The sequence below is a fragment of the Oncorhynchus tshawytscha genome, linkage group LG05, assembly GCF_018296145.1.
Source record: "Oncorhynchus tshawytscha isolate Ot180627B linkage group LG05, Otsh_v2.0, whole genome shotgun sequence".
Taxonomy (NCBI): Eukaryota; Metazoa; Chordata; class Actinopteri; order Salmoniformes; family Salmonidae; genus Oncorhynchus; species Oncorhynchus tshawytscha.
Window position 1 is genome coordinate 8,629,094 of NC_056433.1, and position 25,761 is coordinate 8,654,854.

Here is a 25,761-nt window from a genome sequence, read left to right on the forward strand (position 1 = left end):
TTTTTCTTTCACATCAATATTTAGCTTCAAATTCTTTGTGGAAAAAAAGTTGGTTTTAAAAAATGGTTTAAAAAAAGGCTTCTCCGACAGACAGGACGACTCTTCTTGACGTGTGTAAATTCTAAAACAGACAAAGACACAAAAAAAAACAAAAAAAAAAAATATATATTTCAGCAGTGCTTGGAGGAGTACGCCTCTTCTCTCCGTAGCCTTCCACTGGGAGGAGAGAGTTTTGGATAGTTGACATTGCTGAGAGAGGAGAGGAAAGGGGAGAGAGGGGGAGAAAAGAAAAAAAAAAAAAAACATTTTCCCTGCACGTTATGTTTTAAAATCAATGTTCTTCTCTCCCCTCTCTCCCCTCTCCCTCTCTCCTCCCCTCCCCTCTCTCCCTCTCTCCCCTCTCTCCCTCTCTCCCTCTCTCCCTCTCTCCCTCTCTCCCTCTCTCCCTCTCCAGCGGATGGCGTGATGAAGAGACTTCAGGATAGACATATCATGAGGGAAGGATTGGAGTCTTCACTATGCAGTGAGAGCACATCCAGAGAAAGAATGTAGTGGGAATTACAGGATAAGTACTGACTACTGGACCAGTACCCGTGCCTGCAGTACCCCTCCACACCAGGCGTGGCACTGTGGGCTAGTCCAGAGTCCTAGCTGGCCTCCACGCGGAGCTTCTTCCTGGGGGCTGGGGGTTCCTCTGGCTCGGACTCGGAGCTGGAGTCAGAGCCTCCGTCGAAAGCGGACACAGCGCTGCCTTTAGGGTTGGTGTACAGGCTGCTGTCTGAAGAACTGTAGCTGGCCTGGAGCTGCGTCGAACCCTTCACCTTCTCCAGGGCACGCACTACAGGGGAAAAGATAATGGGGAGGAAGGAAAGATAATGGGGAGGAAGGAAGGACAGAGAAAGGAAGGAAATAGACAAAGGGAGGAAAAAGAAAGGATGGAGGAGAGGGAGCAAGGGAGAATAAAGAAAAGGGTTGAGAAGATGAAGAGGCAAATGTAGAAGGTCAATGTCCAAATTTGACCCATAAGCAGACAAACACACGCTACAGAAACACGGTCCGTAGGCACGGTAGGTTCTCCATCATACTACAGGTAGATGATCCGTAGGTACGGTAGATTCTCCATCATACTACAGGTAGATGATCCGTAGGTACGGTAGGTTCTCCATCATACTACAGGTAGATGATCCGTAGGTACGGTAGATTCTCCATCATACTACAGGTAGATGATCCGTAGGTACGGTAGATTCTCCATCATACTACAGGTAGATGATCCGTAGGTACGGTAGATTCTCCATCATACTACAGGTAGATGATCCGTAGGTACGGTAGGTTCTCCATCATACTACAGGTAGATGATCCGTAGGTACGGTAGATTCTCCATCATACTACAGGTAGATGGTCCGTAGGCACGGTAGATTCTCCATCATACTACAGGTAGATGATCCGTAGGTACGGTAGGTTCTCCATCATACTACAGGTAGATGATCCGTAGGTACGGTAGATTCTCCATCATACTACAGGTAGATGATCCGTAGGCACGGTAGGTTCTCCATCATACTACAGGTAGATGATCCGTAGGCACGGTAGATTCTCCATCATACTACAGGTAGATGGTCCGTAGGCACGGTAGATTCTCCATCATACTACAGGTAGATGGTCCGTAGGCACGGTAGATTCTCCATCATACTACAGGTAGATGGTCCGTAGGCACGGTAGATTCTCCATCATACTACAGGTAGATGGTCCGTAGGTACGGTAGATTCTCCATCATACTACAGGTAGATGGTCCGTAGGCACGGTAGATTCTCCATCATACTCACCTTGCTGCTCCAGCAGTGCGTTCTGCCTCTTCAGGTCGTCGATGTCCTGCTGGTGGGTGTGGTTTTTCCTCCTCATGTACTGGATATAGTCCGTGGCTTTGTCTAGGATCTGAGCTCGGGACGCCTGTTTGATAGATTGCTGTTGGCAACAAAGGGAAAACTCAAATAGGACACAAGGAAAGATGCCAGTGTCCTTATTAAAATCACATTTGCTAGCACAGCTATCATAACAACCTCCCTACACCGACCCCTGTAGCACAGCTATCATAACAACCTCCCTACACCGACCCCTCTAGCACAGCTACCGTAACAACCTCCCTACGCCGACCCCTCTAGCACAGCTACCGTAACAACCTCCCTACGCCGACCCCTCTAGCACAGCTACCGTAACAACCTCCCTACGCCGACCCCTCTAGCACAGCTACCGTAACAACCTCCCTACGCCGACCCCTGTAGCACAGCTACCGTAACAACCTCCCTACGCCGACCCCTGTAGCACAGCTACCGTAACAACCTCCAGCACAGCTACCATAACAACCTCCCTACGCCGACCCCTCTAGCACAGCTATCGTAACAACCTCCCTACGCCGACCCCTCTAGCACAGCTACCGTAACAACCTCCCTACGCCGACCCCTCTAGCACAGCTACCGTAACAACCTCCCTACGCCGACCCCTGTAGCACAGCTACCGTAACAACCTCCCTACGCCGACCCCTGTAGCACAGCTACCGTAACAACCTCCAGCACAGCTACCATAACAACCTCCCTACACCGACCCCTGTAGCACAGCTATCATAACAACCTCCCTACACCGACCCCTCTAGCACAGCTACCGTAACAACCTCCCTACGCCGACCCCTCTAGCACAGCTACCGTAACAACCTCCCTACGCCGACCCCTCTAGCACAGCTACCGTAACAACCTCCCTACGCCGACCCCTCTAGCACAGCTACCGTAACAACCTCCCTACGCCGACCCCTGTAGCACAGCTACCGTAACAACCTCCCTACGCCGACCCCTGTAGCACAGCTACCGTAACAACCTCCAGCACAGCTACCATAACAACCTCCCTACGCCGACCCCTCTAGCACAGCTATCGTAACAACCTCCCTACGCCGACCCCTCTAGCACAGCTACCGTAACAACCTCCCTACGCCGACCCCTCTAGCACAGCTACCGTAACAACCTCCCTACGCCGACCCCTCTAGCACAGCTACCGTAACAACCTCCCTACGCCGACCCCTGTAGCACAGCTACCGTAACAACCTCCCTACGCCGACCCCTCTAGCACAGCTATCGTAACAACCTCCCTACACCGACCCCTCTAGCACAGCTACCGTAATATACTCACTATACTGACTGACCCATCGACCCCTACTGTAATACTACTGCTGTAAATATAGCTTAAAACAGCTGCCGACCCCCCTCAGGCCACGCTGCTATAATGCAGGCTAACAACCAGAACCTATACAGTGAATTAAGTTTCTAGGATGATTTAAACCACTAAATCCTGAAAAAGGAGAGAACATCAAAATGTGACTAAAGCCCAGAATTATCCACATCCTTACACATAACGATCCTCAGACAGAACCCGAACCAAAACTATCACGAATGTGAACCTGCATAACGTTTCTATGCAGATCAAAAATGTCCATCATTTTAGTTTCTCAGAGTCGGTCACAGAATAATGAATTAGAACGTTTCTATGAGGAGCCAGAACAGATCCACAATTCCTACAAAGATCAAACTATAATTCCCTAATTTTTTTTTACATCGACAGCCTACCGGGAAACAGTGTTAACTGCCTTGTTCAGGGGCAGGATGACAGATTTTTACCTTGTCAGCTCGGGGATTCAATCCAGCAACTTTTCGGTAACTGGCCCAACACTAACCACTAGGCTACCTGCTGCCCAAATAATCAAGTCTACAAGATCACCAGATAACTCCACAAACATTGGTAGTATAGTATTATTCACCCTGAACCACTCAAGTCAATGGATCCCCTTCCCAATAAAGGCAGACTCAGGAAGACATACACAGCTGGGAACAACTTCCTGCTCACAGACATCAACCAATATTGGTGGATAAATGAAGCTGTCTTACTTGGGGAAAAAATAGGGGGAAAGTTGGAAAAAATTGTCACAGTTCCAGTCCTTCGGCTATCCCAAAGGCACCGATGTGATAGTAGCTGGGTCTGGCCTGCTAAGATCATTGACTATATGAACCAGATCGTAGCTGGGTCTGGCCTGCTAAGATCATTGACTATATGAACCAGATCGTAGCTGGGACCGAAAAGAGCTTCTGGACATCAGAGCAGCCATCACTAACCTCGATTTGGACCAGGACTTCTGCTTCAATGAGTTGGAGGTGAAAGAAATACTGATTATCACTGGCCAGGCTTAACTCCCCGACACTCAGAGTTACGGCGCACTGCATCCCTGACGAGACGACGTCAGAGTGGTTACATTTCTTCTACCCTCTGTTCTGGCGAAGTGCAATAACTGGAAAATAAACTGGATGAGCTCCGTTCATGACTATCCTATCCACACTGCGCTAAAGCTGTCACTTTCAAGGAGCGGGACACTAATCCGGACGTTTCTAAGAAATCCCACTATGCCCTCCGACAAACAGGCAAAGCATCAATACAGGACTAAGATTGAATCATACTACACCGGCTCTGACAGAGCTTGCAAACTATCCTGGATTACAAAGGGAAACCCAGCCACGAGCTGCCCAGTGAAGCGAGCCTACCAGAGGAGCGAAATACCTTCTATGCTCGCTTCGAGGCTGGCAATACTGAACCATGCATAAGAGCACCAGCTGTTCCGGACAACTGTGTGATGACGCTCACCGTAGCCAATGTGAGGAAGACCTTTAAACAGATTAACATTCACAAGGCAGCCAGGTGGATTTCCAGGACGCATAGAACATGCTCTGACCAGCTGGTGTCGCCACTTACATTTTTAACCTCTCCCTGTCTGTAATACCTACATGTTTCAAGGAGACCACCATAGTCCCTGTCCCCAAGAACGCCAAGGCAACCTGTCTAAATGACTATCGCCCCATAGCACTCACATCAGTAACCATGAAATTCTTTGAAAGGCTCACATCAACACCATCATCCCATGCACCCTGGACCCACTCCAACTCGAATACTGCCCCAACAGATGATGCAATCTTGATTTCAGTCCATATTGTCCTCATCCACCTGGACAAAAGGAACACCTACGTGAGAATGCTATTCATTGGCAACAGCTCAGCGTTCAACACCATAGTGCCATCCAAGCTCATCACTAAGCTAAGGATCCTGGGACTAAAAACATCCCTCTGCAACTTGATCCTGGACTTCCTGATGAGCCACCTCCAGGTGGTGAGGGTAGGCAACAGCACAACCACCAGGCTGACACTCAACACGGGGGCAACTCAGAGGTGAGTGCTTAGTCCCCTCCTGTACACCCGGTTCACCCACAACTAAGTGGCCATGCACGACTCAAATGCCATCATTAAGTTCACAGGCAACAATAGTGGTAGGCCTGATCACCGACGACGAGAGCCTACAGGGAGGAGATCAGAGTACCGGCAGCTTGGTGCCAACCTCTTCAACAAGACAAAAGGAACAAATCATGAACTACAGGAAACTGAGCACGCCCCCATCCACAGGGCTGTAGTGGAGCATTTCGGGAGCGTCAAGTTACTCGGTGTGCACATCACTAAGAACCTATCATGGACTCATCAGATACACCGCTGTTACGGTTTATCCTGTTGCCTAGTCACTTACACCCTACTTATATGGACATAGACTATATGACCAAAAGTATGTGGACACCTGCTTGTCTCATTCCAAAATCACAGGCTATTATATGGAGTTGGTCCCCCCTTTGCTGGATTAACAGCTTCCACTCTTCTGGGAAGGCTTTCCACTAGATGTTGGAACATTGCTGGTTTAACAGCCTCCACTCTTCTGGGAAGGCTTTTCAATAGATGTTGGAACATTGCTGGTATAACAGCCTCCACTCTTCTGGGAAGGCTTTCCACTAGATGTTGGAACATTGCTGCGTGGACTTGCTTCCATTCAGCCACAAGAGCATTAGTGAGGTCCTACACTGATGTTGGGCAATTAGGCCTGGCTCGCAGTTGGCGTTCCAATTCATCACAAAGGTGTTCGATGGAGGCGAGGTCAGGGCTCTGTGCAGGCCAGTCAAATTCATCCACACCGATCGACAAACCATTTCTGTATGGATCTCGCTTTCTGCACGGGGGCACTGTCATGCTGAAACAGGAAAGGGCCTTCCCCAAACATGGAAGCACAGAATTGTTTAAAATGTCATTGTATGCTGTAGCGTTACAATTTCCCTTCACTGGAACTAAGGGGCCTAGCCCGAACCATGAAAAACAGCCCCAGACCATTATTCCTCCTCCACCAAACTCAGTTGGTACTATGCATTGGGGTAGGTAGCGTTCTCCTGGCATCCGCCAAAAACAGATTCGTCCGGACTGCCAGATGGTGAAGTGTGATTCATCACTCCAGTTCGACTGCTCCAGAGTCCTATGGCGGCAAGCATTACACCATTCCAGCCGACACTTGGCATTGCGCATGGTGATCTTAGGCTTGTGTGCGGCTGCTCAGCCATTTCCGAACAGTTTGGAACTCGGTAGTGAGTGTTGCAACCCGAGGAGACCATTTTTCGACTCGCTATGCAGTCCCACTCTGTGACCTTGGGTGGCCTACCACTTCGGGGCTGAGCCGTTGTTGCTCCTAGAAGTTTCCACTTCATAATAACAGCACTTAGTTGACCAGGGCAGCTCTAGCAGGGCAGAAATTTGATAAACTGAAATAGCCGAATACAGTAATTTGAAGGTGTGTCCACATACTTTTGTGTATATATAGTGTTTCTACCTCATACCCATCGACTCAGTACGAATAAAAATGAGACAAATAAAAATATGATTAATTGTTTAATATATGAACCAAAAAAAAAGGTGTCAGTGAAATGTCTAGCTTCTTCTTCAGTCTCTGCATCAACAAAAACATTTTTTCTTGTTAAAAAAAATAATCAAATAGTCCAGGCTGAAAGGATTGGCACTCAAAATATAAGCCCTTGAGGCACTACTTGCATCTGTAAACAGGAAGCGACCCAATTTTGTACGATCACGACAATGTAATTTGGCTGGGTCTACCTTGTACATTGACTAACTCGCCAACAGCCATCTGCAATAGCTAGCAGTTCCATCACTTCTATTCGCCCCCCTGTCCGAAAGCAATCTTAGTTACCAAGCGACCATAGTGTTATGTTACACCAGTGTTGTTGGTGGTGGTGGTGGGGGGGGATCTTGTTGGTTGGTTTGTTTGAAAAGAAAAACAGCCCTCCATGTCAGAGATGTCAAAACAGGAAAAAGCTAAAGGTTTACACACAACGTCCTGACACTAGCCTGTGTCCCAGTGTTTCTGGTTAGAACACATGTCTGAGTTGCACGCTCTCTTCTCCTCCACTCTCCATTCCCTCCCTCTTCCATGTCATAACTACATATCTATTGAATACATTGAAGTAGCTATATTATCCGTGGCATTACCTTTGAAATATGAAGTACCGCAACATTACAGCAAACATATCATATCAACACATTGCAATGCAATTACATAACCCTATCCCCCTCCCATCTCATTCAGAATGTCAATAACAGGACGCACCCAGAGCCATGTACTTAGAGTGTAAGGCTTCTGCATTATGAAGCATCAACATGACACTACAGCATTCTATAACAGCCATGTTAGAACCCCATTAACATGACACTACAACATTCTATAGCAGCCATGTTAGAACCCCATTAACATGACACTACAACATTCTATAACAGCCATGTTAGAACCCCATTAACATGACACTACAACATTCTATAGCAGCCATGTTAGAACCCCATTAACATGACACTACAACATTCTATAACAGCCATGTTAGAACCCCATTAACATGACACTACAACATTCTATAACAGCCATGTTAGAACCCCATTAACATGACACTACAACATTCTATAGCAGCCATGTTAGAACCCCATTAACATGACACTACAACATCCTATAGCAGCCATGTTAGAACCCCATTAACATGACACTACAACATTCTATAGCAGCCATGTTAGAACCCCATTAACATGACACTACAACATTCTATAGCAGCCATGTTAGAACCCCATTAACATGACACTACAACATTCTATAACAGCCATGTTAGAACCCCATTAACATGACACTACAACATTCTATAACAGCCATGTTAGAACCCCATTAACATGACACTACAACATTCTATAGCAGCCATGTTAGAACCCCATTAACATGACACTACAACATTCTATAACAGCCATGTTAGAACCCCATTAACATGACACTACAACATTCTATAACAGCCATGTTAGAACCCCATTAACATGACACTACAACATTCTATAGCAGCCATGTTAGAACCCCATTAACATGACACTACAACATCCTATAGCAGCCATGTTAGAACCCCATTAACCCCATTAACATGACACTACAACATTCTATAGCAGCCATGTTAGAACCCCATTAACATGACACTACAACATTCTATAGCAGCCATGTTAGAAACCCATTAACATGACACTACAACATTCTATAACAGCCATGTTAGAACCCCATTAACATGACACTACAACATTCTATAACAGCCATGTTAGAACCCCATTAACATGACACTACAACATTCTATAGCAGCCATGTTAGAACCCCATTAACATGACACTACAACATTCTATAACAGCCATGTTAGAACCCCATTAACATGACACTACAACATTCTATAACAGCCATGTTAGAACCCCATTAACATGACACTACAACATCCTATAGCAGCCATGTTAGAACCCCATTAACATGACACTACAACATCCTATAGCAGCCATGTTAGAACCCCATTAACATGACACTACAACATTCTATAGCAGCCATGTTAGAACCCCATTAACATGACACTACAACATTCTATAACAGCCATGTTAGAACCCCATTAACATGACACTACAACATTCTATAACAGCCATGTTAGAACCCCATTAACATGACACTACAACATGACACTACAACATTTCTATAGCAGCCATGTTAGAACCCCATTAACATGACACTACAACATTCTATAACAGCCATGTTAGAACCCCATTAACATGACACTACAACATTCTATAGCAGCCATGTTAGAACCCCATTAACATGACACTACAACATCCTATAGCAGCCATGTTAGAACCCCATTAACATGACACTACAACATTCTATAGCAGCCATGTTAGAACCCCATTAACATGACACTACAACATTCTATAGCAGCCATGTTAGAACCCCATTAACATGACACTACAACATTCTATAACAGCCATGTTAGAAACCCATTAACATGACACTACAACATTCTATAACAGCCATGTTAGAACCCCATTAACATGACACTACAACATTCTATAACAGCCATGTTAGAACCCTATTAACATGACACTACAACATTCTATAACAGCCATGACACTACAACATTCTATAACAGCCATGACACTACAACATTCTATAACAGCCATGACACTACAACATTCTATAGCAGCCATGACACTACAACATGACACTACAACATTCTATAGCAGCCATGACACTACAACATTCTATAGCCAGCCATGACACTACAACATTCTATAACAGCCATGTTAGAAACCCATTAACATGACACTACAACATTCTATAACAGCCATGTTAGAACCCCATTAACATGACACTACAGCATTCTATAACAGCCATGTTAGAACCCCATTAACATGACACTACAACATTCTATAACAGCCATGTTAGAACCCCATTAACATGACACTACAACATTCTATAGCAGCCATGTTAGAACCCCATTAACATGACACTACAACATTCTATTACAGCCATGTTAGAGCCCCATTAACATGACACTACAACATTCTATAACAGCCATGTTAGAACCCTATTAACATGACACTACAACATTCTATAGCAGCCATGTTAGAACCCCATTAACATGACACTACAACATTCTATAACAGCCATGTTAGAACCCCATTAACATGACACTACAACATCCTATAGCAGCCATGTAAGCTCCCCATCAACATTACATGGCAGTCTTACGTCAGACAGCGCGACGATTCCGCCTGCACTGGTCCCTGTTGAGGGACGAGCGTCGCGTAGGAGTGACGCCACCTGATGTAAGACAACGCATTACATGAGGAATAGAATGTCCAGAATGAAAATTATGATGCATTAACATGACACTACAACATTCTATAACAGCCATGTTAGAACCCCATTAACATGACACTACAACATTCTATAACAGCCATGTCAGAACCCCATTAACATGACACTACAACATTCTATAACAGCCATGTCAGAACCCCATTAACATGACACTACAACATTCTATAACAGCCATGTCAGAACCCCATTAACATGACAATACAACTTTCTATAACAGCCATGTTAGAACCCCATTAACATGACACTACAACATTCTATAGCAGCCATGTCAGAACCCCATTAACATGACACTACAACATTCTATAGCAGCCATGTCAGAACCCCATTGACACTACAACATTCTATAGCAGCCATGTCAGAACCCCATTAACATGACACTACAACATTCTATAGCAGCCATGTCAGAACCCCATTAACATGACACTACAACATTCTATAGCAGCCATGTCAGAACCCCATAACATGACACTACAACATTCTATAACAGCCATGTCAGAACCCCATTAACATGACACTACAACATTCTATAACAGCCATGTCAGAACCCCATTAACATGACACTACAACATTCTATAGCAGCCATGTCAGAACCCCATTAACATGACACTACAACATTCTATAGCAGCCATGTCAGAACCCCATTGACACTACAACATTCTATAGCAGCCATGTCAGAACCCCATTGACACTACAACATTCTATAGCAGCCATGTCAGAACCCCATTGACACTACAACATTCTATAGCAGCCATGTCAGAACCCCATTGACACTACAACATTCTATAGCAGCCATGTCAGAACCCCATTGACACTACAACATTCTATAACAGCCATGTCAGAACCCCATTAACATGACACTACAACATTCTATAACAGCCATGTCAGAACCCCATTAACATGACACTACAACATTCTATAACAGCCATGTCAGAACCCCATTAACATGACACTACAACATTCTATAGCAGCCATGTCAGAACCCCATTGACACTACAACATTCTATAGCAGCCATGTCAGAACCCCATTAACACTACAACATTCTATAGCAGCCATGTCAGAACCCCATTGACACTACAACATTCTATAGCAGCCATGTCAGAACCCCATTAACATGACACTACAACATTCTATAGCAGCCATGTCAGAACCCCATTGACACTACAACATTCTATAGCAGCCATGTCAGAACCCCATTGACCCTACAACATTCTATAGCAGCCATGTCAGAACCCCATTAACACTACAACATTCTATAGCAGCCATGTCAGAACCCCATTGACCCTACAACATTCTATAGCAGCCATGTCAGAACCCCATTAACACACTACAACATTCTATAGCAGCCATGTCAGAACCCCATTAACATGACACTACAACATTCTATAGCAGCCATGTCAGAACCCCATTAACATGACACTACAACATTCTATAGCAGCCATGTCAGAACCCCATTAACATGGAGTGCGGAATATTTAAACAATGATACGCAACTGAACATCTAGAAATGTATTTAAAAATATATAGATATATTTATTTTTTTAATAAATAAAGAGTCCCAACTTGAAATACATGGCTCTGGATGCACACAGCAAAACACTCCCCTCCCTAAAAGGATCCCCCCTCCCTAAGAGATTTGGGTTTTTACCTCTCTACCAACCTTTTCCCCTTGCAAGGCGGGCACGGAATCTCGCAGGCTGTGAAAGCTGTCTTTGATGTGATCCCTACGTTTGCGCTCCAGTGCATTGTGGTGTGCTCGTTTGTCAGCCTGCAATGAGAGAGTCACAGGGGGGGGGGGCTTTAGCAGGGGAGGGGGAGGTCTCCAGCGAGGTTTGGACTGACAGGGGGACAGGAAAACACACACCAAGCTTCTGCGACCAACTGTTCTACGTAATCCCCACCACCACCAGCTCAGCGTTCTGTGTTTGAGAGCGTGCACCAGGTTGAGGACTTGGCCCGTCCGGCCAGCCAAGACAGGACAGGACAGGCATGGTGAGTTGGTGAGGCAGCAAAGGAGATGTTCATGGAGGAAACTGACTGACACCTATAAGAGATCCTATAACAATTCATATGGATCTAGAGTATGCATTTATGATTCTATTCTACGGTTTTCTTTATTTCTACAACCGGTAAATTAACACTGGCACCACCACGACCCCCCCCCCCCTCTACAGTGATTAGAACTGACCCCAGTGCAGCTACAACTGTGTGGAGTAAACATGCAGAACACTTTAGACCAGGGCGAGTAGTGGGTGTGGTGACCTTGATAAAGCCCAGGGGAGGGGGAAAAAAAAGACTAACCCTATTCAGATGAGGTGAGAGGTGGGTAAATTGGTGACATCGTGTTTTAGTATTACAGTTCCCAATTTGCCTACACCTGACAACTAGGCCTAACTGACAAACGATTAGGAGTTCTGTTCTGGGTTAGGAATGTTTAGTAATACCCAGAGGCTTTGTATTTGCCACCATCTTGAAGGATAGTATTTATTTATTCTTATTTAACTAGGCATTTGGATTGATTCATTTACAGATTTAGGTGCGTTCTTATACAGTGAAATGAGTCTTAAAGAATCTATTTTGTCGCTACGTATCGTTACGGCCTACCAGCGTTTTGAGCTCTGCTACAGCGAGACTGTGGTTTGAGCTCAGGAACACTTGCTCTTTCCATGACCTAGACTGAGCATGTGAAAGCTAAGAACCCTTACGCATGTCACATTTTGAAATCAGTGTAGATGAAGGGGAGGAGACTGGTTAAAGAAGGATTTTTAAGCCTTGAGACATGGATTGTGTATGTGTGCCATAACACAATCTATGATTGATCAGATTCCTAAAGATTGGAAAGCTGCCACGGTCAACCCACTCTTCAAAAAGGGGGAGACACCCTAGACCCAAACTGTTACAGACCTATATCCATCCTGCCCTGCCTTTCTAAAGTCTTCGAAAGCCAAGTTAACAAACAGATACCGACCATTTCGAATCGCACCATACCTTCTCCACTATGCAATCTGGTTTCCGAGCTGGTCATGGGTGCACCTCAGCCACGCTCAAGGTACTAAATGATATCATAACCGCCATCGATAAGAGACAGTACTGTGCAGCCGTATTCATCGACCCGGCCAAAGCTTTCCACTGTCAATCACCGCATTCTTATCAGCAGGCTCAACAGCCTTGGTTTCTCAAATGACTGCCTCGCCTGGTTCACCAACTACTTCTCAGACAGAGTTCAGTGTGTCAAATCGGAGGGCCTGTTGTCCAGACCTCTGGCAGTCTCTATGGGGGTGCCACAGGGTTCAATTCTCGGGCCGACCTTTTCTCTGTATATATCAACGATGTTGCTCTTGCTGCTGGTGATTCCTTGATCCACCTCTACACAGACGACACCATTCTGTATACATCTGGCCCTTCTTTGGACACTGTTAACTAGCCTCCGAACGAGCTTCAATGCCATACAACTCTCCTTCTGTGGCCTCCAACTGCTCTTAAATGCTAGTAAAATTAAATGCATGCTCTTCAACCAATCGCTGCCTGCACTCGCATCACTACTCTGGACGGCTCTGACGTAGAATATGTGGACAACTATAAATACCTAGGTGTCTGGTTAGACTGTAAACGCTCCTTCCAGACTCACATTAACATCTCCAATCCAAATTTAGAATTGGCTTCCTATTTCACAACAAAGCATCCTTCATGCTACCAAACATACCCTCGTAGAACTGACCATCCTACCGATCCTCGACTTCGGCGATGTCATTTATAAAATATGCTCACAAAACTCTACCCAGCAAATTGGATGCAGTCTATCACAGTGCCATCCGTTTTGTCCCCAAAACCGCATATACTACCCACCACTGCGACCTGTATGCTCTCGTTGGCTGGTCCGCGCTACATATGTGGTTACAGGTCATCTATAAGTCTTTGCTAGGTAAAGCTCCGCCTTCTCAGCTCACTGGTCACCATAGCAGCACCCACCCGTAGCACACGCTCCAGCAGGTATATCTCACTGGTCACCCCCAAAGCCAACACCTCATTCGGCCGCCTTTCCTTCCAGTTCTCTGCTGCCAATGACTGAAACTTACATCTCCCTCACTAACTTTAAGCGTCAGCTGTCAGAGCAGCTTACCGGTCGCTGCAGCTGTACACAGCGCATCTGTAAATAGCCCATTCAACTACCTACCTCGTCCCAATATTTGTTTTTGTGCTCTTTTGCACACCAGCATTTCTACTTGCACATATATCACTCGTATAATAAGCTTATTTATTGCCGTACCTCCTTACTCCATTTGCACACACTGTATACAGATTTTCTATTGTGTTATTGACTGTACGTTTGTTTATTCCATGTGTAACTCTGTGTTGTTGTTTATGTCACACTGCTTTGCCTTATCTTGGCCAGGTCGCAGTGAGAAATTGTTCTCAACTGGCCTACCTGGTTAAATAAAACATTTTTTAAGAAGAGGCTGAAATGGGCAAGACAAAATATTTATGTGCCTTTGAACGGGGTATGGTAGTAGGTGCCAGGGTACCGGTCTGTGTCAACAACTCCAACGCAGCTGGGTTTTTCACACTCAACAGTATCCCGTGTGTATCAAGAATGGTCCACCACCTAAAGGACATCCAGCCAACTTGACAACTGTGGGAAGCAGTGGAGTCAACATGGGCCAGCATCCCTGTGGAATGGTTGGCACCTTAGAGGCCATGCCCCAACAAATTGAAGCTGTTCTGACTCAATATTAGGAAGGTGATTCGAGTGTTTAGTATACTTCGTATCCCTCATCATCTCAAGTGTTTCCTTTATTCTGACAGGTGTGTAATGTGTGTATGTAGAGAGTGCGTTCGACACCTTGTACAGTCCACACCCCGACAAATGGAGGCTGTTCTGAGGGCAGGGGGGTGTACTCCGTGTATAGTCTGTTGTTCTGAACACAAACCTACTAATTATCCCTGTGATCTGCACTCTAGTGCCTACGCAAACAGTCTTCATCTCTCTATAGCCTAGACACAGAACAGACATCCTGTGGGGATCATCTACCTAAAGAACTAGTGTTGTTGCACGTCTCTCTGTAGGCCTAGAGAGACCTACAACACAACGACACTCCTCTCTCCGGCCTCTCTCAGCCACTCCATACTGCTGCCAGGGCCTCAGTTGAATCATCTACCTAAACACAGTCTGAATCCCAAAATGGCACACTGTTCCCTATGTAGTACACTACTTTTGACCAGGGACAATAGGGCTCTGGTCAAAAGTAGTGCACTATCTAGGGAATAGGGTTCCATTTGGGACGCAAACAGTCATTTCATGTCTCTTCACACCTGACCAAGTCAGGCGTGTTAAACCCCTCCCAGTCAGGCGTGTTAAACCCCTCCCAGTCAGGCGTGTCTAGACTTGAGTTCATTAAGCTTTAGAATTCCACGATCATAGAGTTCTGATCGTGGAATTCCGAACGCATTATGCATCTACATTTAGATGTCTACCGGGTCCACAGTGTGTCTGGATTCTCTTTTCCAGCGCTATATTCAAATGCCAGTATGCCTTCTACAAAACTGTAGACAGGCAAAATATGATAAAACTGATGGCAGTAGCTAACTACTGTAGCCAACAAGCTAGCAAGCAACGCTAAAGGCACTGCAAACAGGTTAGCATAACTCTAGTCAAAAAAAAAAATCTTTATAAATATTAGCTAGCATTTAAGGCAAACACATTCCTCACAAGCTAGGAAAGTATTTCCTCCAACTTTATAATATAAAGGGGCCTCTCGGTCCCAAAACATACATTTTATTGAGACTTGTGGGGTGGGGGACCACAAAGTGACTTTTGTGCGTCAAGACCAGTCTTTTCAATGCCATCTTCGTATTATGATAGCAGAAGCCGCATGTAAGTGTCAAGTGTAGACACGACCAAAGTCAGGCCCGTCAAACCCTCTCCGCCAGGCCCGTCAAACCCTCTCCGCCAGGCCCGTCAAACCCTCTCCGCCAGGCCCGTCAAACCCTCTCCGCCAGGCCCGTCAAACCCTCTCCGCCAGGCCCGTCAAACCCTCTCCGCCAGGCCCGTCAAACCCTCTCCGCCAGGCCCGTCAAACCCTCTCCGCCAGGCCCGTCAAACCCTCTCCGCCAGGCCCGTCAAACCCTCTCCGCATCTGCATCTATCACAAATAACTTTATTAGATCAAACTGACTTTTCCTCTATATAGGTGGGCCCTTTGATCGTTGCCTGTTCAAAGTTTAATGGGCGTAAATGAAACCCTCTCCTTCCACTGTAAACCCTCACAGCGTTTTAGCCTTCACCTCAGATCATAGATTTACAAAAATGGCCACCTGCCCATCTCACATGACTAGGGATAGGCCCAGAGTAGAGCAGCCAATCACCTGCAGCAGCACTAGCAGTAGTTTAACTTGTTTCAGGCCAGGCAACAGTAGGTCCCACAAAAGGTTCCTGACTGACTCATTTATAATCCTATGCATCATAATGAAACTAAAAGGTACTAGCCAAATGTCAGATGCAAATGGCACCATGAAAGGTTACTAGAAAGGTTGTTGGTTTGGATCCAACTTGCCTGGAGTCGACAAGGTTAGGACAGTGACTGAGTAACATTACCATAGAAAGCCCCATGAAAATCACCACCAACTCTCTCCATGACAAGTTAGAGGAATGCATAAAGAGTCTGGGACTAACCCAGACTAGGTCCGGGATACAGCAGCTGTCCACTGCCCAATAGTTTGGCCTAATAGTTTGGCCTAGGGTCTGAATCATGTAGTTTTTACGTGTGGCTTTCAATGGTTTTCCCACGGTAGACTATGACAGAGCAGGTAAATGTTGAACTGGAATGACAGAACGCACTGAGAAGTTACCGGTCCGTATGGGCCAGCGACTGACGAGATCCACTGGCACAGCACATGTTTACAGGCCCCGGGCCATCGTTAATATCAGGCCCCTGTAAATGCATTAGGGCCTATAGAGAGCAACTGTAAACAACTGTAGCTCAGGCTCCAAAATGGCTGCCGTAATAGCTGAACCCTGTAAGATGATCCAGTGGTATGAGAAAGCAGTGTAATGCACGCTAGGCATTAGTTAACATTTCAAATGTTGTTATCTGAGACAATCTAATGACAACATTTTGCTTGATGTTGATGCATATCCATTGAGTTAGACATTTCCAAATAAAGAGAAGAAAAGAGCATAGCATTTGGTTCATCAAATATCACCACATCATCTGAACATAAAACTCAGAGGTCGCTTTTACCCCCTACCTACATGTACAGTGCCTTGCGAAAGTATTCGGCCCCCTTGAACTTTCCGACCTTTTGCCACATTTCAGGCTTCAAACAAAGATATAAAACTGTATTTTTTTGTGAAGAATCAACAACAAGTGGGACACAATCATGAAGTGGAACGACATTTATTGGATATTTCAAATGTTTTTAACAAATCAAAAACTGAAAAATTGGGCGTGCAAAATTATTCAGCCCCTTTACTTTCAGTGGAGCAAACTCTCTCCAGAAGTTCAGTGAGGATCTCTGAATGATCCAATGTTGATCTAAATGACTAATGATGATAAATACAATCCACCTGTGTGTAATCAAGTCTCCGTATAAATGCACCTGCACTGTGATAGTCTCAGAGGTCCGTTAAAAGCGCAGAGAGCATCATGAAGAACAAGTCACACCAGGCAGGTCCGAGATACTGTTGTGAAGAAGTTTAAAGCCGGATTTGGATACAAAAAGATTTCCCAAGCTTTAAACATCCCAAGGAGCACTGTGCAAGCGATAATATTGAAATGGAAGGAGTATCAGACCACTGCAAATCTACCAAGACCTGGCCGTCCCTCTAAACTTTCAGCTCATACAATGAGAAGACTGATCAGAGATGCAGCCAAGAGGCCCATGATCACTCTGGATGAACTGCAGAGATCTACAGCTGAGGTGGGAGACTCTGTCCATAGGACAACAATCAGTCGTATATTGCACAAATCTGGCCTTTATGGAAGAGTGGCAAGACGAAAGCCATTTCTTAAAGATATCCATAAAAAGTGTTGTTTAAAGTTTGCCACAAGCCACCTGGGAGACACACCAAACATGTGGAAGGTGCTCTGGTCAGATGAAACCAAAATTGAACTTTTTGGCAACAATGCAAAATGTTATGTTTGGCATAAAAGCAACACAGCTCATCACCCTGAACACACCATCCCCACTGTCAAACATGGTGGTGGCAGCATCATGGATTGGGCCTGCTTTTCTTCAGCAGGGACAGGGAAGATGGTTAAAATTGATGGGAAGATGGATGGAGCCAAATACAGGACCATTCTGGAAGAAAACCTGATGGAGTCTGCAAAAGACCTGAGAGTGGGACGGAGATTTGTCTTCCAACAAGACAATGATCCAAAACATAAAGCAAAATCTACAATGGAATGGTTCAAAAATAAACATATCCAGGTGTTAGAATGGCCAAGTCAAAGTCCAGACCTGAATCCAATCGAGAATCTGTGGAAAGAACTGAAAACTGCTGTTCACAAATGCTCTCCATCCAACCTCACTGAGCTGGAGCTGTTTTGCAAGGAGGAATGGGAAAAAAATGTCAGTCTCTCGATGTGCAAAACTGATAGAGACATACCAAGCGACTTACAGCTGTAATCGCAGCAAAAGGTGGCGCTACAAAGTATTAACTTAAGGGGGCTGAATAATTTTGCACGCCCAATTTCAGTTTTTGATTTGTTAAAAAAGTTTGAAATATCCAATAAATGTCGTTCCACTTCATGATTGTGTCCCACTTGTTGTTGATTCTTCACAAAAAAATACAGTTTTATATCTTTATGTTTGAAGCCTGAAATGTGGCAAAAGGTCGCAAAGTTCAAGGGGGCCGAATACTTTCGCAAGGCACTGTAGATACAACCTCAATTACCTGGTACCCCTGCACATTGAATCTGTACCGGTACTCCTTGTATATAGCCTCGTTATTGTGTTACTATTACCTATGATTTATTTCTATATAGCAAATGTATTACTTATTAAACTCTGCATTGATGGGAAAGGGCGCGTAATAGGCCTGGGCGGTAATACCATATTTTATGACGTACCGGGTTTGATGCAGGGACCAGTTTGGGTTTTTACTTTAGCTTCTATACCGTATTTTAATGTTTGGTTTGTTAAATGTGATACACCAGGTGTAATGTCAATTTTTATAGTTTACTTCGCTACTTGAGTAATGTCTCTCCATGCCACTTTCCACACAGACCTAGCCACGCCCCCTGTCACTCAAGGAACGCATTTGACGTTCCTCTCGACCACGAGTCACTTGCGTTCAGTCTACATGGTCAATGTAGCACATAGAACAATGTTGATGACAATGGTTTCACTTTGCTTATTAATATAAATCCACTAGTGTTCTATAATGACACTATTAGTTTGTGTTTCTTACATCAGCAAACAGCTAGTTTGTCTTTTCTTAGCAAGTTGCCCTAAATCTTGTTAGCCGCTAATGCTAATAGCCAATAAATGTACTGAGTAAGAGCAAAAGTAGCAAGCCAATACAGCCTGATAATACCAGTGAAGGTGTAGACCTAAATCAGCATGTCGTTTGTGCAACAGTATCTTCTAAATCAGAGGAATATGCAAAGCAAGAATATGTTAGCTACATGAAGTAGCTAAGAGAAAACATGCAATGTAGCCAAAGCTTATTGGGTCTCCTAGGAAACACTTTAGTTCCTACCCTGTCACAATAAGTCCTCCCTGGCATTTTAACTCGTCGTCATCTCAAACAATGTATTCAAAGTGCCCACTATTATGTTCTAACAATAAAATTAGAATAGTCATTCTATTTCCATGATTCCAACAGTTTTGCTCGAATTCGCAAGTCAAATCTCAATTGCAACATTTGGTTAAAAATAAATCCTAGATGATTTTCTCATATCGTGCAGCCCTATGTGGCAGCGTGGAAATTCTCTCTACTGAGCAGTGGTGTAAAGTACTTAAGTAAAAATACTTCCAAGTACTACTTAAGTAGTTTTTTTGGGGTATCTGTACTTTACGACTTATTTTTGACAACTTTTACTTCACTACATTCCTAAAGAAAATACTGTATTTTTTACTCCATGCATTTTCCCTGACACCTAAAAGTACCCCTTACATTTTGAATGCTTAGTAGGACAGGAAAATGGTCCAATTCACCCACTTGTCAAGAGAACATCCCTGGTCATCTACTGCCTCTAAACTGGAGGACTCACTAAACAGACATGCTTTGTTTGTAAATGATGTCTGAGTGTTAGAGGGTGCCCCTGGCTGTTTGTAAATGATGTCTGAGTGTTGGAGTGTGCCCCTGGCTATCTGTAAATGATGTCTGAGTGTTGGAGTGTGCCCCTGGCTATCTGTAAATGATGTCTGAGTGTTGGAGTGTGCCCCTGGCTATCTGTAAATGATGTCTGAGTGTTGGAGTGTGCCCCTGGCTATCTGTAAATGATGTCTGAGTGTTGGAGTGTGCCCCTGGCTATCTGTAAATGATGTCTGAGTGTTGGAGTGTGCCCCTGGCTATCTGTAAATGATGTCTGAGTGTTGGAGTGTGCCCCTGGCTATCTGTAAATGATGTCTGAGTGTTGGAGTGTGCCCCTGGCTGTTTGTAAATGATGTCTGAGTGTTGGAGTGTGCCCCTGGCTGTTTGTAAATGATGTCTGAGTGTTGGAGTGTGCCCCTGGCTGTTTGTAAATGATGTCTGAGTGTTGGAGTGTGCCCTGGCTATCTGTAAATGATGTCTGAGTGTTGGAGTGTGCCCCTGGCTATCTGTAAATGATGTCTGAGTGTTGGAGTGTGCCCCTGGCTGTTTGTAAATGATGTCTGAGTGTTGGAGTGTGCCCCTGGCTGTTTGTAAATGATGTCTGAGTGTTGGAGTGTGCCCCTGGCTGTTTGTAAATGATGTCTGAGTGTTGGAGTGTGCCCCTGGCTGTTTGTAAATGATGTCTGAGTGTTGGAGTGTGCCCCTGGCTGTTTGTAAATGATGTCTGAGTGTTGGAGTGTGCCCCTGGCTATCTGTAAATGAAAGTGTGCCCCTGGCTATCTGTAAATGATGTCTGAGTGTTGGAGTGTGCCCCTGGCTGTTTGTAAATGAAGTGTTGGAGTGTGCCCCTGGCTGTTTGTAAATGATGTCTAGTGTTGGAGTGTGCCCCTGGCTGTTTGTAAATGATTTAAGTGTGCCCCTGGCTGTCTGTAAATGATGTCTGAGTGTTAGTGTGCCCCTGGCTGTCTTAAATGATGTCTGAGTGTTGGAGTGTGCCCCTGGCTATCTGTAAATGATGTCTGAGTGTTGGAGTGTGCCCTGGCTGTCTGTAAATGATGTCTGAGTGTTGGAGTGTGCCCCTGGCTATCTGTAAATGATGTCTGAGTGTTGGAGTGTGCCCCTGGCTGTTTGTAAATGATGTCTGAGTGTTGGAGTGTGCCCCTGGCTGTTTGTAAATGATGTCTGAGTGTTGGAGTGTGCCCCTGGCTATCCATAAAAAAAAATGTAAACAAGAAAATGGTGTCATGTGGTTTGCTTAACATAAGGAATTTGAAATGATTTATACTTTTGATACTTAAGTATATTTAAAACCAAATACTTTTAGACTTTAACTCAAGTCGTATTTCACCGGTCATCTTTACTTCTACTGTGTGTGACACTTCAGGACTTCTATTACCGCTGCAATTGAGTGCAGAAATGATACGTGCTGAAATTTGTTTTGGTTGAATTGAACAGTATAAAACAAGACAGAATGGAGAAAGACTCATTGTAATCATTGAGAATGTATGCGTTTCCACCCCTGGGACCACTACTCCCTACTTACTCATAAAGCACCCCGGGACCACTACTCCCTACTTACTCATAAAGCACCCCGGGACCACTACTCCCTACTTACTCATAAAGCACCCCGGGACCACTACTCCCTACTTACTCAAAGCACCCGGGACCACTACTCCCTACTTACTCATAAAGCACCCGGGACCACTACTCCCTACTTACTCATAAAGCACCCCGGGACCACTACTCCCTACTTACTCATAAAGCACCCCGGGACCACTACTCCCTACTTACTCATAAAGCACCCCGGGACCACTACTCCCTACTTACTCATAAAGCACCCCGGGACCACTACTCCCTACTTACTCATAAAGCACCCTGGGATCACTACTCCCTACTTACTCATAAAGCACCCTGGGATCACTACTCCCTACTTACTCATAAAGCACCCTGGGATCACTACTCCCTACTTACTCATAAAGCACCCTGGGATCACTACTCCCTACTTACTCATAAAGCACCCTGGGATCACTACTCCCTACTTACTCATAAAGCACCCTGGGATCACTACTCCCTACTTACTCATAAAGCACCCTGGGATCACTACTCCCCACTTACTCATAAAGCACCCCGGGACCACTACTCCCTACTTACTCATAAAGCACCCTGGGATCACTACTCAAAGCAAATGTTGAACTTTTAGTTCTCAAAAACTAAAAATACCGTCTTTAAAAAATATATATTAAAAAAATTAAATACCGTGATAATATTTTGGCCCTATCGCCCAGTCCTAGCGCGCAAGTAAGCATTTCACGGTAAAGTCTACCCCTGCTGTATTCACCGCATGTGATGCTTCTCAATGGCTCCGTTTCAGATGATGCTAGTTAGCTTAGCTAGACCTATCACTTCCATTCTATTCCTACCTCAGAACATAAATATTACAGTGCCTTCAGAAACTATTCACACCCCTTGACTTTTTCCACATCTTGTAGTGTTACAGCCGGAAATTAAAATGGATTACATTTCGATTTCTTTTGGCCACTGGCCTACACACAATCCCCTATAACTTCAGTGGAATTGTTTAAAAAAACTTTTACAAATTTAAAGCTGAAATGTCTTGAGTCAATAAGTATTCAAACCGTTTGTAATGGCAAGCCTAAATAAATTCAGTGACATAAGTTGCATGGACTTCCTGTTTCAACAAGGCACTAAAGTAATACTGCAAAAAAAATGTGGCAAAGCAATTCACTTTTTGTTCTGAATGCAAAGTGTTACGTCTGGGACAAATCCAATACAACACATTACCGAGTACCACTCCATATTTTCAAGCATAGTGGTGGCTGCATCGTGTTATGGGTATGCTTGTCATCTGCTTGAAAATCTATGGCAAGACTTGGAAATGGTTGTCTAGCAATGATCCAACTTGACAGAGCTTGTAAGAATTTTAAAAAGAATAATGAGCAAATATTGTACAATCCAGGTGTGGAGATCTGTTAAAGAGACTTAACCAGAAAGACCCACCGCTGTAATCACTGACACAGGTGATTCTAAAATGTATTGTGTGAATACTTGTGCATGTCATTTTCAATACAAAAACCTGTTTTCACCTCGTCATTATGGGGTATTGTGTGTAAAACACATTTTTAAGTCTGGTTGTAACACAAAATGTGGAACAAGTCAAGAGATATGAATACTTAAGGTACATAATCTCCAGGTGCTGACTAAGTACAGCAATAGGCTGCGTCGCCATAGTGCTCTGGTCAAAAGTAATATATATATATATATATATAGAATAGGGTGCTATTGGGGACGCAGCAGAGCAGACTACAGTAGTATAGTAGAGTAACTGCCTCCCGAGCTAACCCAGTGACACCCTGCATTGTAGCTTCAAAACTATGTTGTCTGTCTTGTGCTGCTCTCAACATCACTCAGGACAGACTCATTGTGCCAATACACTCCCCCTTATACTACTATGCCCTGTTATGAGATCCAGTCCGTCCCACTTCCTAAAGATCTTCCTCAGCGACTAGGTGGGCCCCAATGGAGGAGGGGGGAGGGGGGGTTGGGGTGTTAACATAGAGCGACTGTTTTATGGTTGCTTGAAAGTGATGTGCTAAACTCAGACCAATTGTTCTGATAGTCCAATCCTCAAACAGTCCTAAATTTAAGGATAAGCTACATAATTGATTTGAATATCACATAGTAATTTGAAAATATTTGGAAATAAACCTAGCCAAATATGACAAAAGCCCTGCCTAAACTAGAAGTATATTTATTATTTTTGACATGACATTCTGCAGCTAAATGTTAATCAAGTCCATCAGAATCAGTTTGATAAAGACTGCCTCGCTGACAAGGGAAAAACATTACGTACTGTTATGCAAAAGTATGTCGTGCAGCGAGCCTGTGTTTATTTCGCCGGTATGCGACGCGGCTACGTCATACCTTTAGCCTGCCAGCAGCCCGGTCAGTGGCCTGTCGAGTGAAGATGGCACTAATCACTAGCTCGCTGAAACAGACAGGAAAACATCTCCCTGCTCTCTCCCTTCCCGACGAGACGACGGCGTCATTTACTAAAACAGTTACTGAGCTGAAGCCGGTAGCTAGCGTAATGAATTTCCATTTGAAAAGTATCGAATTTTATATTTAAAATTACAATAGTCACGTCATGATTAAAACACATGACCTAGAAGTGCATTTAGAAAACACGCTTCTGGTCGAGAACGGTATTTCTAGGTTTGACTTTTTTTTTTTACCCCGACTGTGGCTCGAGCGGTCTGCTGCGTTTAGCAGGAGGCTTTATTCTAAATATATAATAGATTTCGTGTGTCTCTAAATTCCTACGACCGCGTATGGGATGGGGATACCCTTCAATGCATGGATAAGATGATCTGTGCAAATGCAAACCTTGATGGATATATTGCATACATTATGTAAAGGGTAAATCATAGTTGTGACACGACAGTGCCAGCGCCTATAGAAACCCCCAGTGTTCAGCCAACTCCGTGTATTCTGTCTGCTAGTTACATCCTCCTCTTGTGTGCCGTGTCCTATTATTGAAGAGTGTGTGGCTAACTTTGCATGCTAGTAAACAACTACTAAGCTTGATATCATTTTCGCTCACTAACTGCAGGAAACCCCTTCTGTTCAGCCACCCGTACCCATCCCTTGCCAAGTTTGTGTAATATATCATATACATTAGTTACCAGGACGAACATTATTTTTTTAGCCAGATATTATCATGGCCTTAATTACAATACATTTGATAGAATTCCAATACATTATTTTTGGGACATATTTAACACTGCATTACCCACCACATTGTGATATCTCGATGAGTCTTCCTGTAAAAAAGAAACAGAACAGTACGATTGTAGCCACAATTAGCCAGCCAACTTAGTTAGCAGTACACTGTAACCCAATTATTACAGCAAACCCAATGCAAAGAATATATATATATATATATATATATTTATAACGCTAGCAAGTGAACATAATACATTTCTGAGCCAGAGCTACTAGCTGACCTATCTAGCTATTGTAGTTAACCTTTTAAAGGCTGTTGATCTTCTTGTGGATAACGTTAGTTCAACAGGCGTTTTAATTGATTACTAGCTAGCAAACTAACTACATACAGTAGCTAGTAAAGTAGCGAAATAAACATTTACTCACGTCGCTATCGACTTCGATATCATCGTTATCACTCATTCTTAGGTGAAACGGTGGATTTTAAATGAAAAGGGTAGCCTAGTTCACAACATGAAACAAACGCCTAACGATAAAGCAAATGCACAAACAGACTAAATAACGTTACTCTCCCTGCAGTCAATAACGAAAGAAACGAGCTTCAACGAACTATATTTATACGTGACTTGTCTACACCAACAGCAAACCG

At 44.3% G+C, this 25,761-nt stretch overlaps 1 protein-coding gene across 7 annotated transcripts; it reads right to left on the minus strand.

Annotated features, from left to right (window-relative positions):
* LOC112236025 (protein max-like) lies at positions 1-25,761 on the minus strand. Of its 7 annotated transcripts, none has more exons than XM_042321420.1 (6): positions 25,539-25,759; positions 25,184-25,210; positions 11,772-11,879; positions 9,985-10,056; positions 1,821-1,959; positions 1-838 (listed from the first exon to the last, which is right to left on the minus strand). In XM_042321420.1, exons 1-6 carry the CDS (start codon positions 25,572-25,574, stop codon positions 648-650), a joined length of 573 nt encoding a protein of 190 aa, XP_042177354.1. In that variant the 5' UTR covers positions 25,575-25,759; the 3' UTR covers positions 1-647. The 7 variants fall into 7 exon arrangements, with proteins under 7 accessions (XP_042177354.1, XP_042177353.1, XP_042177355.1 ...); XM_042321419.1 differs by having other exon boundaries at positions 11,760-11,879; XM_042321421.1 differs by lacking the exon at positions 25,184-25,210 and having other exon boundaries at positions 11,760-11,879; positions 25,539-25,761.

What these genes read in the sequence shown, in the direction of transcription:
- LOC112236025 (XM_042321419.1), bottom strand. Translation starts at nt 25,574, where the DNA reads ATGAGTGATAACGATGATATCGAAGTCGATAGCGAC. An exon ending in CATCGAGATATCACAATGTG is followed by an intron (nt 11,880 to 25,183) that starts GTGGGTAATGCA and finishes CTCTCATTGCAG; the next exon opens with GCTGACAAACGAGCACACCA. An exon ending in GAATCGTCGCGCTGTCTGAC is followed by an intron (nt 1,960 to 9,984) that starts GTAAGACTGCCA and finishes TGTTGCCAACAG; the next exon opens with CAATCTATCAAACAGGCGTC.